The sequence below is a fragment of the Balaenoptera acutorostrata genome, chromosome 14, assembly GCF_949987535.1.
Source record: "Balaenoptera acutorostrata chromosome 14, mBalAcu1.1, whole genome shotgun sequence".
Classification (NCBI taxonomy): Eukaryota; Metazoa; Chordata; class Mammalia; order Artiodactyla; family Balaenopteridae; genus Balaenoptera; species Balaenoptera acutorostrata.
The window spans coordinates 91,245,046-91,261,034 of record NC_080077.1 but is presented as its reverse complement, the minus strand read 5'-3'; the positions used below and the strand labels follow the sequence as shown (position 1 = coordinate 91,261,034).

Here is a 15,989-nt window from a genome sequence, read left to right as displayed (position 1 = left end):
TTGTAAAATTTACCAATAATTTGACTAAAATAATCCAAACTCATGATTAATTTATAGGAAATAAGTTGATTTTAATTTAATAGACCCACTAAGGACACATATTGTGGCACTGATCTTGCATGGAATGACCCGAAACAACGCTGAAATGGCAAAAGCGTGTTTTGAAGAAGTAAAGGCATTCGTAACATGAGCCACATCTGGACATTGTATTTCCAAGTTAAAATTTGTTTCTTCCTTTTTTGACTGGACATCTGCACTTTGGTATTTGCAAATTTTAAATGAACGTGACACTGTCTTTTCAGGAAATGGCTCTTCATCTTAGTACCATTATTTTAATTAATTGATGTAAAGTGAAAACAATGTCTGGATATATCCCAAAGACATCGTGAATTCCAAGTAATTTTGTAAAGAAACAATGAATATATTACTCACCGATAGCCATTGCCAAGGTCAGTACAGGTGGAATTGTTCTTACAGGGATTCTTTTTGCAGTCATTGGATTCTTGTTCACAAAAATATCCTTCCCAACCAGAAAGGCACACGCACTGGTAGTTCTAAGGGAATATGAAAATTATACAAACTTTAGGTCACTTCTTATTACTCTTCGTTATTTTGATCTCTCTGTCAATTTATGAATTTTTTCAATTTTTATAGAATGTCAATACTTGTCAAAAATTACTTTACTGCAGTTTAAAAACTATGTGAACAGTATTCTTTAGTATCTAATTCAATAAAAATTAATATTTATGTGTCAAGCTCACAATACAGAGCTATTGGTCTTGTTAAATGTTAATATAAAAGTAGTGTATTAGTAATATGAAGACTAGTGATTGTGTAAAACTAAATAACTAAATGTCGTACTTGGCAACTAGCTCACGAGTTAAAAAAATAACTACAACAAAATAAACCTTCTGACAGCTTTGTGATATTACTTACAAATAATTAACTTATGTAAGTGTAGTATTGTTCGTTTATTAAAATTGTAAAACTTTACATATTATTTTTCTGAAGAATAAAATTGGTCTAAAACAATATTCAAAATACTGAAAGCAAAATTGTTTTTCCTGATTGGGCAAATAGAAAAACAACCCAAAAGACACCTCAAATTATGGTGGGACAGTAATTTATACATTAAAAATAATTTTGAAGACTAGACCTCTTTTCAAAAAGTTAGAATTTGGGCTCTGAGGTTTAGTGATTCTAGATTTAAAAATACAAAAAATTCTAACATCAATGTTAGATGTTATCTTGATCTTCTCTGTTCAGTACAGTAGCCACTGGCCACCTGTGGTTATAGAGCATTGAAATATGCCTGGTCGCAAATGAGGCTGTAAGTATAAAATACACACTGGATTTGGAAAATTTAATATTAAAAAAGAATATAAAGTATCTTACTAATAATTTTATTACATGTTGTAATGATAATAATTTGTATATAAAGGGTTAAACACATGATTGTATTATTAAAATTAATTTCATCTGTTTCTTTGAACTTTTTTTTAATGTGGCTGCTAGAAAATTTACTGAACACACATAGATTTTGTTACATTTCTACTGGACGGAGCTGTGTCAGGTGATGCCAGCCCAACTTTTCACTTGGGAATGGAGTTGAGTCTACATAGTTCTGTGAACACACAAGAGCAGGAGCTCTCTGAGATGGGAAAACATGGTCTGGTGTAATACATTCCAGTACCTTGAGAAGGCCTGGCACCAGTGGATGCTTAATACCTGTTGATTGAACAATGGAAACAATGATAGGAAAACTAATGTAAAATATGAAGTTAGTGCACAAAACAGACTTCACAAAGATTCTATACCTTTACTATAGGTAGACAGAAAGTTCGTAAAGTTCAAACATTCCAGGTAAATAATTTTTTCACCAGAGAAACACATACATTCATGCTCGATGTAGATGCATTTAGGTTACAATAATCCAAATGTATGAGTAGCTCCACTGAGGTCCCAGATTTAGTTTTCAGCTGCTTGTGAAAAGCAGAGGGATGAGAGTGGCCATACCAAGACCAGATTTTACTCCTGAACATGTGTCCATTCTCCACTCAGAGTTCTCACTCTCAGTACTTATGGTCTGCTGGATTTCAACAGCAATTTTTTCCTGTGTTCTGCCTCTATCATTGTTAACTTCCTCAATGAGTTTGGCAATATTCAGAAAGTTTTCATTGATTGCATTTAGCTTATTTCTTTTTCCTTCTCTTTTGTGTAAGTGTTACAAAGAGGACTTACATGAAAATTGAAGGTAATGATCATATTTTGTTTAATGCATATGTTATTTGAGATGGAAGCAATTCTATAACAGGCAAGACTAAGCATCTGATGTAGTGAATGGGGGACCATGACCCAACCTAGTGATAGACAGGAGGGCAAATCAGGATGCATGATGGATGTCCGTAACCCGTGGACCATGTGAAGTGCCCTTTAGTTATTTCTGACAATTCACCTTCAAAGGGGTGTCAATTGTTTCTGTTAAGACAAATGCATGAGAATACTGCTGGTTTTTATTTTGACATATCAGTAGTAATTTGAAACAAATTCAGTGAGTGAGCCAAAAAGCCAAACAAATTTCTTTGCCATTAAAGCCATATATTTCTTATTGGTATTCTTGATGATTTAATAATGAGTAGAAAATTACCATGCATTTAATGATCTAATTATCACTAAAGTGTCAGGTACCAAAGCAGTGATCTCTAGATATGATGGAATCTGTATGAAACAGAAACAAAGTGATCAAGGAAATAGACATTTTTCTAATATTAAACATGAAAAAATATAAATGCTACAGAGAGCAGAATATTAAGTAGAATTAACCCAGAGGTCAAGTATTTCTATTCATCTGTTGCTTACTTGATTCAGAAGTATTATTCTGAACTTAGACATTCTTAGTGCAAAGCACTTTCCCAATCAACACTATAAAATTAATTAATTCCAGTAACTTAAAATAATAAAGCTGATACACTACTTTTAAGCCATATTACCTTGGCATTCAATAATCATATAATAATATTTTGAGTTACTTTTCCTGAGGAGGAAAATGTATTTAAATATGTGTACTAAAATGAGTAAAAGTTTACATAATTTGTGAAGTTGGTGTCACATTATTTTTACCTCTTAATGCAAAGTAGACATTTGTCTTCCTGCCAAATTCAGATTAAGCAGTTTTCATAGTTTGAAAATACATAGTGAGTAGGAGACAGGAAAGACAGAAGATAATAAAAGATGACACAGATCCAGCTCAGTGAACTACACCGCCAGTGAGACAAAAGACCAAGTGGTCAAGTTTTTAGGTATAATAACTACATATATAACACACTCTATATAATATTCTGCATGTAACTATGTAGTAGTAGTTTAGTTTTTCAAGTCATGAACTAGATATTTTAAAACCTTGTGATCAGTGACAAATATACAAAGGTAAGAAGATTAGCATAATTCTGAATATAAATTTTGAAATCTGAGAGATGACATTTGAACACCAGCTTTGTGGCTTATTAAATATCCAGACATGTATGGTGTATTGAATTTCTATTGCTGTGTAGCAAATTACCACAAATTTAGCAGCTTTAAACATAAATTTGCTATCTCACATTTTCTGTGGTTCAGTGCCCAGACACAGGTGAGTCAAGTCCTTTGCTTAAAGTCTCATCAGACTAAAACAAGGTATTGACCGTGGTTATGATCTCATCTGAGGCTTGGGGTCCTTTTCCAAACAGTGGTTGTCAGTAAAATGTATTGCATTGTGGCCCTAGGACTTGGGTCTGGTCACTTGCTGGTTGCCAGGCAAGGACGGCTCTCAGATCCAGATGGCGTCACATCCTTGGCACATGGCCTTGTCTTCTCAAAGCACAGTGGGGTGGTTTGTTCCTTCAAGGCCAACAGGGGAGCACCTGCTTCTGTGTCTTGTCTCCTTTAAGGACAAATCTAATTAGGTCAGGCACACCCAAGATAATCTTACATTTGATAAATCAAAGTCAGCTGATTAGGGACCTTAGTTACATCTGTAAAATCTCTTTTTCTATATAAAGTAACATAAATGATAGTACTATCCCACTATATTCATAGGTCTTACTTATGCTCAAGGAGAGTAGGTTTTACAGGACATGTGCACTAGGAGGTGGAGATCTTGGGGCCATTTTATAATTCTGCCTAACACATCTGCTAAGCTACTTAATTTATCTAAGTAAACTATTTAAGTTATCTAAGCCTCAGGTGCCTTTACACATAAAGTACCAATAATGTCTACTTCATAAGCTTATTTTGAGCATTGCATGCAGTAATGATTTGGCTTGGCCTAGTAATGACATGCTTGGCCTTGTGACCAATAATCACCACTAATCAATAGCAAACATTCCTTCCAGATTTGCCAGACTAGATCTGACAAGTTCAAAGTACAACACACAACAAGTACTGCACTTGAACAGAATTATCCATCTCTACATTATTTCTTTGTGTAGTAAGTCCCCTACATACGAATGAGTTCTGTTCTGAGAGTGTGTTCGTTAAGTCCAACAAAGTTAGCCTAGGTACCCAACTAACACAATCGGCTATATAGTTCTGTACTGTAATAAGCTTATAATACTTTTTACACAAATAATACATAAAAAACAAACACAAAAATAAAGAAAACATTTTTAATCTTACAGTACAGTACCTTGAAAAGTACAGTAGTACATCACAACAGCTGGCACTTCTTAGCAGTACCAGCTACATCACTGCTGCTTTTACACTTGCTTCTGTACATCCTGGGCTTGAAATAAAGATAGTGTACTACTGTACTCTATACAGTAAAGTATACAGTAAAGTACACAAAAGCACAACCACTTGTAGAGGATCCACACACGTGACAAAGTACGCCAGACACATGAACTAACTTACACAACTGGACATGCAAATGCACTTTCGCATCTTTGAAAGTTCAAAACTTAAAGGTTCGTATGTAGGGGAATTGCTGTATGAACAATTTTCATTATTTCATTATTTTTATTTTATTATTTAAAAGTATTTGCTTTTCATTATTTCTTTTATGAACAATTTTTCATTACTATTATTTATTATTATTTTACATTACTTCTTTGTATGAACCTACTGAAGGATAAAGATTACCAGACTAGGAAAACAAAGATGAAAGAGGAGGAGAACGAGAATCCAGCAATGTATCAATTACAAACACAAACTTAGACAATATGGACAAATTTCACATAATAAATTAGGAACATTGATCAAGAAATAGTAGAAAATCTTACTAAATAAGTAAACATTTTTAAATGCACCAAAAAGGGAGATTGACAGTATGCTTACACAGACTGAAATAAAATTGCTTCCAAATCTTTAATTCTTCTCTTATGTCATATAGGTGCAGAAAACAGAAAAGCAGGGGAACTACCCAACTTAAATTTTGAGACTAGTAAAGCCTAGATACCAAAATCTGGCAAGCATATATAACAAGAAATGCAAACTCAGTCAATCTTATGTGATCAAAAAAAGTAAAATTGAAAAAAAATAATTTTAAGTAATTGAATCTAAGAGTGTCTTCAAGATTTGTTCTATTATGAGCAGGTAATTTGTTTTTCTTTTTGTCTTACAGAAATAGAAGTATGCTTCAATAGAAGAAACTCTATTAAAGAAGGAAAAAATGGTTTGATCATCTCAGATTCAGAAAAACCATTATATAATTCAACACACATTCATAAAAATTATCTTATCAAATGAGAACTTTTTGGGAATGTCCTTATATTAATAAAAGCTATTTACCAAACAAACAAGCAAACAACAAAAAATCCTGCCAAACCTCATTTTGCTGAAAACAACTAGCGAAACTGAGTAAAATACATAGAACAATGATTGAATTCTGAAAAGAACAACCAAAACAGATTGCATCTCGTAAATTCTGGAGAGAAGGGAAACAAACTAAAGTAAGATCACTCTTGCCCTTGCTTTTAAGGCCAGGACATTTGCTTTCTTAAATTCAGGTAAATAGAAGCAGCTGGAGCTTGCAACAATTTCCCTGGAATGAATATATATATAGCTACACAAATATATGTATTCAACTTTGTTGAGGAGAGAGGTCCATGAAGAGAAGAACAAACAAATGATCCCAAATGTTGATGAGCAATCAATTGGAGACATTTGTTCCCTAGGGTGAAACTACCCAATGTAAGCAGAAAGCAGCTAAAGTGAATAGCAAAGATTCAGTAGTCTTGTGTTGCAGGAAAGGTCGAGATTGGAGTCTAGGGCCTGTAAGTTGCAATGGTCCTGTTAAACACTTCTGGCTTTCATGGAAACACCAAGGTCTAGAAGTAAAACAAACCAGCAAAATTCCCAGCTCAGATCATGCTAAAACCCCACTCAACATTTTAGTTGAGGTCATCGATCTGTACTCTGTTGCCCTGCCAGAGAAATGAAGTGCTCTTTGGAGGAAGTTAACATTAGAGGAAATTTTTCAATATTTGATAACAAAATGTCTGGTATTCAATAAAAAATTAAAGAAATGCTGATAACCAAAATTCAAGAGAAAATCAGACAGTAGGAACAGATTATTCAGATATTGTGTTATTGGATATTTTTAAATGACTATGATTAATATATGTGAGAATATAGAAGGCAAGATAGAGAATTTCACTAGAAACCTGCTATAAAATAGTCAAAAAAATACTGTGATTTGGAAATAATAATAATTGAAATTTAATCATTTATTCCATTATTTTAATAAAATATTAGTAGAGGATTAGTAGTAAATTTCCAGACTGAATTACATAAAGACAAAAGAATAAAGAAGTCAGAAAAAAAAAAACTGTTAAATATGGGAAATAATAAAAATAATTGAAATATTAAAGAGGGAGAAGAGAAATTGGATAAGAGCAATATTTGAAAAAAATTACTGCCTGAGAATTGTCCAAAGATAACAAAGGACAGTAACCACAGATTTAGGAAGATCTCCAGACTTATGTGGGATTAAGCACAAAGAAAACATTATCTAGGGTAAAACTGCTGATAATGAAAGACATAGAGTAAATCTTAAAAGCAGCCAAAGAACAAAGACACTTACTTTCAAAGGGACACCAGGTCTGTCAATTTACTTCCCAACAGTGGAAGCAAGAACCCAGTAGAACAATATGCTAATGGACTGAGAGAAATTAATTGCCAACCTAAAAGTCCATCCCTAGTGAAACATTTCCTTCAACTGGGGAAGAAGAAAAACTCCTTTTAAGAAAAAACAAAGCTTGAGGATTTACTGCAGTATGTAAGATTGCAGGGATTTGATGAGAGACAGCCAGGATTTAAAATCAAGCTCCATGAATTATTAACTAAATAATAATAAGCCTGCTACTTAATCTCAAGGGACATCAGAAATAATGGTACCTGACTGATGAGGGTGGAGGATTAAATGACTCCTTAGGATAGGACTTCATATGATATCTGACTCACAGTCAGATACCAGTAACTTTTAACTAAAGTGTTCTCTTACCCGTGACCTTTCCAGGTAATCTAAACTACTCTTGTGTATTGGATCCCTGCTTCTTTGGCATTCTTCCATCTGGAATATCTTTACTTACTTCCCATGACCTCTACCCCAACTTTTGAAATTTGATTCCTCCCTCCAGGTCAAAATAAATGCCACATTCTACCTGAAGCTTTGATCATTTCCTCCAGTATACTTACCTTTCTCACAATTACTTTTTTTCTTTTATTGTTTATGAAACTTTTTATGTATACTACTTACATACATGTTCCATCTTATGCTTGGTACTTACCATATTTTAGAATAACTTACTTATTTTATTGTGTTTTTCTCTAACTTTGTAAAATATAAAGTCAAATCTGTTTTGTCCACCAATTATCACTATCTGGAATACAATTTTATATTTGACTGAAAGAATGGATACTAAAGCATGGAATATATTGATATTAATTGCTAATATATAGTCCAGAAAATATTTTATTTATAATTTCTAGATATTCAATCATCTCATTTTCTTTACAAGAAAAATTATATTTTAGAATTCCTTTAAACAGCCCTTCCTTACAATCAACTAAAACTAGTTCTATAAATGAGGATTGAAAATCCCAAAGAAAGAAGGATTAGACTGATTCCATTATGAGGTGTTTACGTATTGAAGTAATTATATTTGATTCAGTCTTAGCCACAAAATTCATCTTACTTTATGAAACTTACTTTTCGATTCCTGAAAATTTAGATACATGCTAAAAGAATAAAAATTTTAAAAACATTTATATTGTTGTCTTTTTCTAATTCATTACTCATATGGTCGTAGGAAGAAGGACAAAGATTTATTTTTTCACTAATAAAATGAAAAAAAAATGAAAATCCATAATGAATTCAGTTCTAGTAAGAATAAAGAGCTCTGCCTATTGACTTATTATCTGTTTCCTTTTAATATTATTTTAAGTACTCAGTTTAATCTTTAAAGACTTATAGAATTAACCAAAGACATAAAGACTGCCAAATACTGGATAAAGTGATACTCAGGGTTAGACATAAATACGGTAATATTTATTCTTAAAAACAAACAAGAAAAACTATGTTAACATTATTTCTTTCAGCTGGAGAAAATGATTTATCTTGGATCTTTTAATCTAAAATGAGAGAGAGGAGAAGATGGTGGAAGAGTAAGATGCGGAGATCACCTTCCTCCCCACAGATACACCAGAAATACATCTACATGTGGAACTGCTCCTATAGAACAGCAACTGAACGTGGCAGAAGACGTCAGACCTCCCAAAAGACAAGAACTCCCCACGTACCTGGGTAGGGCAAAAGAAAAAAGAAACAACAGAGACAAAAGGATAAGGACGGGACCTGTGCCAATGGGAAGGAGCTGTGAAGGAGGAAAGGTTTCCACACACTAGGAAGGCCCTTCGTGGGAGGAGACTGCAGGTGGCAGAGGGGGGAAGCTTCGGAGCCACGGAGGAGAGCACAGCCACAAGGGTGCGGAGGTCAAAGCGGAGAGATTCCCGCATGGAGGATCGGTGCCGACCAGCACTCACTAGCCCAAGAGGCTTGTCTGCTCCCCCGCTGTGGCGGGCGGGGGCTGGGAGCTGAGGTTCCGGCTTCAAGCGGATCCCAGGGAGAGGACTGGGGTTGGCGGCATGAACACAGCCTGAAGGGGGCTAGTGCACCAAGGCTAGCTGGGAGGGAGTCCGGGAAAAGGTCTGGAGCTGCCGAAGAGGCAAGAGACTTTTTCTTGCCTCTTTGTTTCCTGGTGCGTGAGGAGAGGGGATTCAGAGCACAAACTAAACGAGCTCCAGAGATGGGCACGAGCCGTGGTTCTCAGCACGGACCCCAGAGACGGGCATGAGACGCTAAGGCTTCTGCTGCTGCCACCAAGAAGCCTGTGTGAGAGCACAGGTCATTATCCACACCGCCCCTCCCGGGAGCCTGTGCAGCCCACCACCACCAGGGTCCCGTGATCCAGGGACAACTTCCCTGGGAGAAAGCACGGTGCGCTTCAGGCTGCTGCAACGTCACGCTGGCCTCTGCCGCCGCAGGCTCGCCCCGCACCCATACCTCTCCCTCACCCCAGCCTGAGTGAGCCAGAGCCACTGAATCAGCTGTTCCTTTAACCCCATCCTGTGTGAGAGAAGAACAGACGCTCTCAGGCGACCAACACGCAGAGGCGTGGCAAATCAAAAGCTGAACCCCTGGAGCCGTGCGAACAAAGAAGAGAAAGGGAAATCTCTCCCAGCAGCCTCAGAAGCAGGGGATTAAAGCTCCACAAACAACTTGATGTACCTGCATCTGTGGAATACCTGAATAGACAACGAATCATCCCAAATTGAGGAGGTGGACTTTGGGAGCAAGATATATTATTTTTTCCCCTTTTTCTCTTTCTGTGAGTGTACATGTGTATGCTTCTGTGTGAGATTTTGTCTGTATAGATTTGCTTTGACCATTTGTCCTAGGGTTCTGTCCGTCCATTTTTTTTTTTTTTTTTACTTTAAAATTTTATTTTTTCTTGAAAATTATTTTTATTTGGTATTTTAATTATTTTATTTTATCTTTATTTTATTTTAGTTTATTTTATCCTCTTTCTTTCTTACTTTGTAATTTTTCTCCCTTTTATTCTGAGCCATGTGGATGAAAGGCTCTTGGTGCTCCAGCCAGGCATCAGGGCTGTGCCTCTGAAGTGGGAGAGCCAACTTCAGGACACTGGTCCACAAGAGACCTCCCAGCTCCATGTAATAACAAATGGAGAAAATCTCCCAGAGATCTCCATGTCAACACCAAGACCCAGCTTCACTCAACGACCAGCAAGCTACAGTGCTGGACACCCTATGCCAAACAACTAGCAAGACAGGAACACAGCCACATCCATTAGCAGAGAGGCTGCCTAAAATCATAATAAGGCCACAGACACCCCAAAAACACACCACCAGATGTAGACCTGCTCAACAGAAAGACAAGATCCATCCTCATCCACCAGAACACAAGCACTAGTCCCCTCCACCAGGAAGTCTACACAACACACTGAACCAACCTTTGCCACTGGGGACAGATACCAAAAACAACAGGAACTACGAACCTGCAGCCTATGAAAAGGAGACCCCAAACACAGTAAGATAAGCAAAATGAGAAGACAGAAAAACACAGCAGATGAAGGAGCAAGGTAAAAACGCACCAGACCTAACAAATGAAGAGGAAATAGGCAGTCTACCTGAAAAAGAATCCAGAATAATGATAGTAAAGATGATCCAAAATCTTCGAAATAGAATAGACAAAATGCAAAAAAACATTTCACAAGGATGTAGAAGAACTAAAGAGGAACCAAACAACGATGACAAACACAATAAAAGAAATTAAAAATACTCTAGAAGGGATCAATAGCAGAATAACTGAGGCAGAAGGACGGATAAGTGACCTGGAACATAAAATAGTGGAAATAACTACTGCAGAGCAGAATAAAGAAAAAGCAATGAAAAGAACTGAGGACAGTCTCAGAGACCTCTGGGACAACATTAAGCACACCAACATTTGAATTATAGGGGTCCCAGAAGAAGAAGAGAAAAAGAAAGGGACTGAGAAAATATTTGAAGAGATTATAGTTGAAAACTTCCCTAATATGGGAAAAGAAATAGTTAATGAAATCCTGGAAACACAGAGAATCCCATACAGGCTAATCCAAGGAGAAACACGCCAAGACACATATTAATCAAACTATCAAAAATTAAATATAAAGAAAACATATTAAAATCAGCAAGGGAAAAACAAAAAATAACACACAAGAGAATCCCCAAAAGGTTAACAGCTAATCTTTCAGCAGAAACTCTGCAAGCCAGAAGGGAGTAGCAGGACATATTTAAAGTGATGAAGGAGAAAAAACTACAACCAATATTACTCTACCCAGCAAGGATCTCATTCAGATTTGATGGAGAAATTAAAACCTTTACAGGCAAGCAAAAGCTGAGAGAGTTCAGCACCACCAAACTAGCTTTACAACAAACGCTAAAGGAACTTCTCTAGACAAGAAACACTAGAGAAGGAAAACCCCTACAATAACAAACCCAAAACATTTAAGAAAATGCGAATAGGAACATACATATCGATAATTACCTTAAATGTAAATGGATTAAATGCTCCAACCATAAGACATAGTCTGGCTGAATGGATACAAAAGCAAGAGCTGTATATATGTTGTCTACAAGAGACCCACTTCAGACCTAGGGACACATACAGACTGAAAGGGAGGGGACAGAAAAAGATATTCCATGCAAATGGAAATCAAAACAAAGCTGGAGTAACAATTCTCATATCAAACAAAATAGACTTTAAAATAAAGACTATTACAAGAGACAAAGAAGGACACTATGCAGTGATCTAGGGACCGATCCAAGAAGAAGATATAACAATTGTAAATATTTATGCACCCAACATAGGAGCACCTCAATACATAAGGCAAATACTAACAGCCATTAAAGGGGAAACTGACACTAACACAATCATAGTAGGAAATTTTAACACCCCACTTTCACCAATGGACAGATCATCCAAAATGAAAATAAATAAGGGAACACAAGCTTGAAATGATACATTAAACAAGATGGACTTAATTGATATTTATAGGACATTCCACACAAAAACAACAGAATACACAGTTTTCTCAAGTGCTCATGGAACATTCTCCAGGATAGATCATATCTTGGGTCACAAATCAAGCCTTGCTAAATTTAAGAAAATTGAAATGGTTTCAAGTATCTTTTTCGACAACAACACTATGAGACTACATATCAATTACAGGAAAAGATCTGTAAAAAATACAAACACATGGAGGCTACACAATACACTACTTAATAACGAAGTGATCACTGAAGAAATCAAAGGGGAAATCAAAAAATACCTAGAAACAAATGACAATGGAGACACAACGACCCAAAACCTATGGGCTGCAGCAAAAGCAGTTCTAAGAGGGAAGTTTATAGCAATACAAGCCTACCTCAAGAAACAGAAAACATCTCAAATAAGTAACCTAACCCTGCACCTAAAGCAATTAGAGAAAAAAGAAGACCCCCAAAGTTAGCAGAAGGAAAGAAATCATAAAGATCAGGTCAGAAATAAATGAAAAAGAAATGAAGGAAACAATAACAAAGATCAATAAAACTGAAAGCTGGTTCTTTGAGAAGATAAACAAAATTGATAAGCCATTAGCCAGATTCATCAAGAAAAAAAGGGAGAAGACTCAAATCAATAGAATTAGAAATGAAAAAGAAGTAACAAATGACACTGCAGAAATACAAACGATCATGAGAGATTACTACAAGCAACACTATGCCAATAAAATGGACAACCTGGAAGAAATGGACAAATTCTTAGAAATGCACAACCTGCCGAGACTGAACCAGGAAGAAATAGAAAATATGAACAGACCAATCACAAGCACTGAAATTGAAACTGTGATTAAAAATCTTCCAACAAACAAAAGCCCAGGGCCAGATGGTTTCACAGGAGAATTCTATCAAACATTTAGAGAAGAGGTGACACCTATCCTTCTCAAACTTTTCCAAAATATTGCAGAGGGAGGAACACTCCCCAACTCATTCTACGAGGCCACCATCACCCTGATACTAAAACCAGACAAAGATGTCACAAAGAAAGAAAACTACAGGCCAATATCACTGATGAACATAGATGCAAAAATCCTCAACAAAATACTAGCAAACACAATCCCACAGCACATTAAAAGGATCATACACCATGATCAAGTGGGGTTTATTCTAGGAATGCAAAGATTCTTCAATATACGCAAATCAATCAATGTGATACACCATATTAACAAATTGAAGGAGAAAAACCATATGATCATCTCAATAGATGTAGAGAAAGCTTTCAACAAAATTCAGCACCCATTTATGATAAAAGCCCTGCAGAAGGTAGGCATAGAGGGGACTATCCTCAACATAATAAAGGTCATATATGACAAACTGACAGCCAACATCGTCCTCAATGGTGAAAAACTGAAACCATTTCCACTAAGATCAGGAACACGACAAGGTTGCCCACTCTCACCACTATTATTCAACATAGTTTTGGAAGTTTTAGCCACGGCAATCAGAGAAGAAAAAGAAGTAAAAGGAATCTAAATCTTAAAAGAGGAAGTAAAGCTGTCACGGTTTGCAGATGACATGATACTATACATAGAGAATCCTAAAGATGCTACCAGAAAACTACTAGAGCTAATCAATGAATTTGGTAAAGTAGCAGGATACAAAATTAATGCACAGAAATCTCTTGCATTCCTTTACACTAATGATAAAAAATCTGACAGTGAAATTAAGAAAACACTCCCATTTACCATTGCAACAAAAAGAGTAAAATATCTAGGAATAAACCTACCTAAGGAGACAAAAGACCTGTATGCAGAAAATTATAAGACACTGATGAAAGAAATTAAAGATGATACAAATAGATGGAGAGATATACCATGTTCTTGGATTGGAAGAATCAACATTGTGAAAATGACTCTACTACCCAAAGCAATCTACAGATTCAATGCAATCCCTATCAAACTACCACTGGCATTTTTCACAAAACTAGAACAAAAAATTTCACAATTTGTTTGGAAACACAAAAGTCCCCGGATAGCCAAAGCTATCTTGAGAATGAAAAATGGAGCTGGAGGAATCAGGCTCCCTGACTTCAGACTATACTACAAAGCTACAGTAATGAAGACAGTATGGTACTGGCACAAGAACAGAAATATAGATCAATGGAACAGGATAGAAAGCCCAGAGATAAACCCACACACATAAGGTCACCTTATCTTTGATAAAGGAGGCAAGCATATACAGCGGAGAAAAGACAGCCTCTTCAATAAGTAGTGATGGGAAAACTGGACAGGTACATGTAAAAGTATGAAATTAGAACACTTCCTAATACCATACACAAAAATAAACTCAAAATGGATTAAAGACCTAAATGTAAGGCCAGACACTATCAAACTCTTAGAGGAAAACAAAGCCAGAATACTGTATAACATAAATCACTGCAAGATCCTTTTTGACACAGCTCCTAGAGAAATGGAAATAAAAACAAAACTAAACAAATGGGACTTAATGAAACTTAAAAGCTTTTGCACAACGAAGGAAACCATAAACAAGACCAAAAACAACTCCCAGAATGGGAGAAAATATTTGCAAATGAAGCAACTGACAAAGGATTAATCTCCAAAATTTACAAGCAGCTCATGCAGCTCAAAAACAAAAACAAAAAAAAAACAAACAACCCAATCCAAAAATGGGCAGAAGACCTAAATAGACATTTCTCCAAAGAAGATGTACAGATTGCCAACAAACACATGAAAGAATGCTCAACATCATTAATCATTAGAGAAATGCAAATCAAAACTACAATGAGATATCATCTCACACTGGTCAGAAGGGCCATCATCAAAAAATCTAGAAACAATAAATGCTGGAGAGGATGTGGAGAAAAGTGAACACTCTTGCACTGTTGGTGGGAATGTAAATTGATACAGCCACTATGGAGAACAGTATGGGGGTTCCTTAAAAAACTAAAAGTAGATCTACCATATGACCCAGCAATCCCACTACTGGGCATATACCCTGAGTAAAGCATAATTCAAAAAGTGTCATGTACCAAAATGTTCATTGCAGCTCTATTTACAATAGCCAGGACATGGAAGCAACCTAAGTGTCCATCATTGGATGAATGGATAAAGAAGATGTCACACATATACACAATGGGATATTACTCAGCCATAAAAAGAAACGAAATGGAGTTATTTGTAGTGAGGTGGATGGACCTAGAGTCTGTCATACAGAGTGAAGTAAGTCAGAAAGAGTAAAACAAATACAGCATGCTAACACATATATATGGAATCTAAGGAAAAAAAAAAAAGATCATGAAGAACTTAGTGGCAAGAAGGCAATAAAGACACAGACCTACTAGAGAATGGACTTGAGGATATGGGGAGGGGGAAGGTTAAGATGTGACAAAGTGAGAGAGTGGCATGGACATATATACACTACCAAACGTAAAATAAATAGCTAGTGGGAAGCAACCGCATAGCACAGGGAAATCAGCTCTGTGCTTTGTGACCACCTAGAGGGGTGGGATAGGGAGGGTGGGAGGGAGGGAGATGCAAGAGGGAAGAGATATGGGAACATATGTATATGTATAACTGATTCACTTTGTTATAAAGCAGAAACTAACACACCATTGTAAAGCAATTATACTCCAATAAAGATGTTGAAAAAGTAATAATATGTATTATTCTGCCAGAAAGTTAATGTAATATTTAAAAACAATTTCTATAAAAAGTTATAAATGTTGAATCTGATTGAACATATTCTCAAATTAAGCAATGAAAATATATGTTAAATTGAGTGATAGTTTCAAGGCAGAACTGTTTTAGAAAAACACAATTTCTTTAACTTGGGAAAATCTAATATAAATTTGTGAAGAATATGAAAAGCCACACATTAGATGTGGATATTAATAGAGT

At 35.8% G+C, this 15,989-nt stretch overlaps 1 protein-coding gene across 2 annotated transcripts in view; it reads right to left on the bottom strand.

Moving 5' to 3' along the window:
* EYS (eyes shut homolog) overlaps positions 1-15,989 on the bottom strand; it is a 1,775,980-nt gene that overhangs the window by 1,266,603 nt on the left and 493,388 nt on the right. For both annotated transcript variants that reach the window (XM_057527983.1, XM_057527984.1), the window contains exon 13: positions 433-554. In XM_057527983.1, the coding sequence (XP_057383966.1) occupies positions 433-554 (122 nt within the window). The remainder of the gene's footprint in view (positions 1-432; positions 555-15,989) is intronic.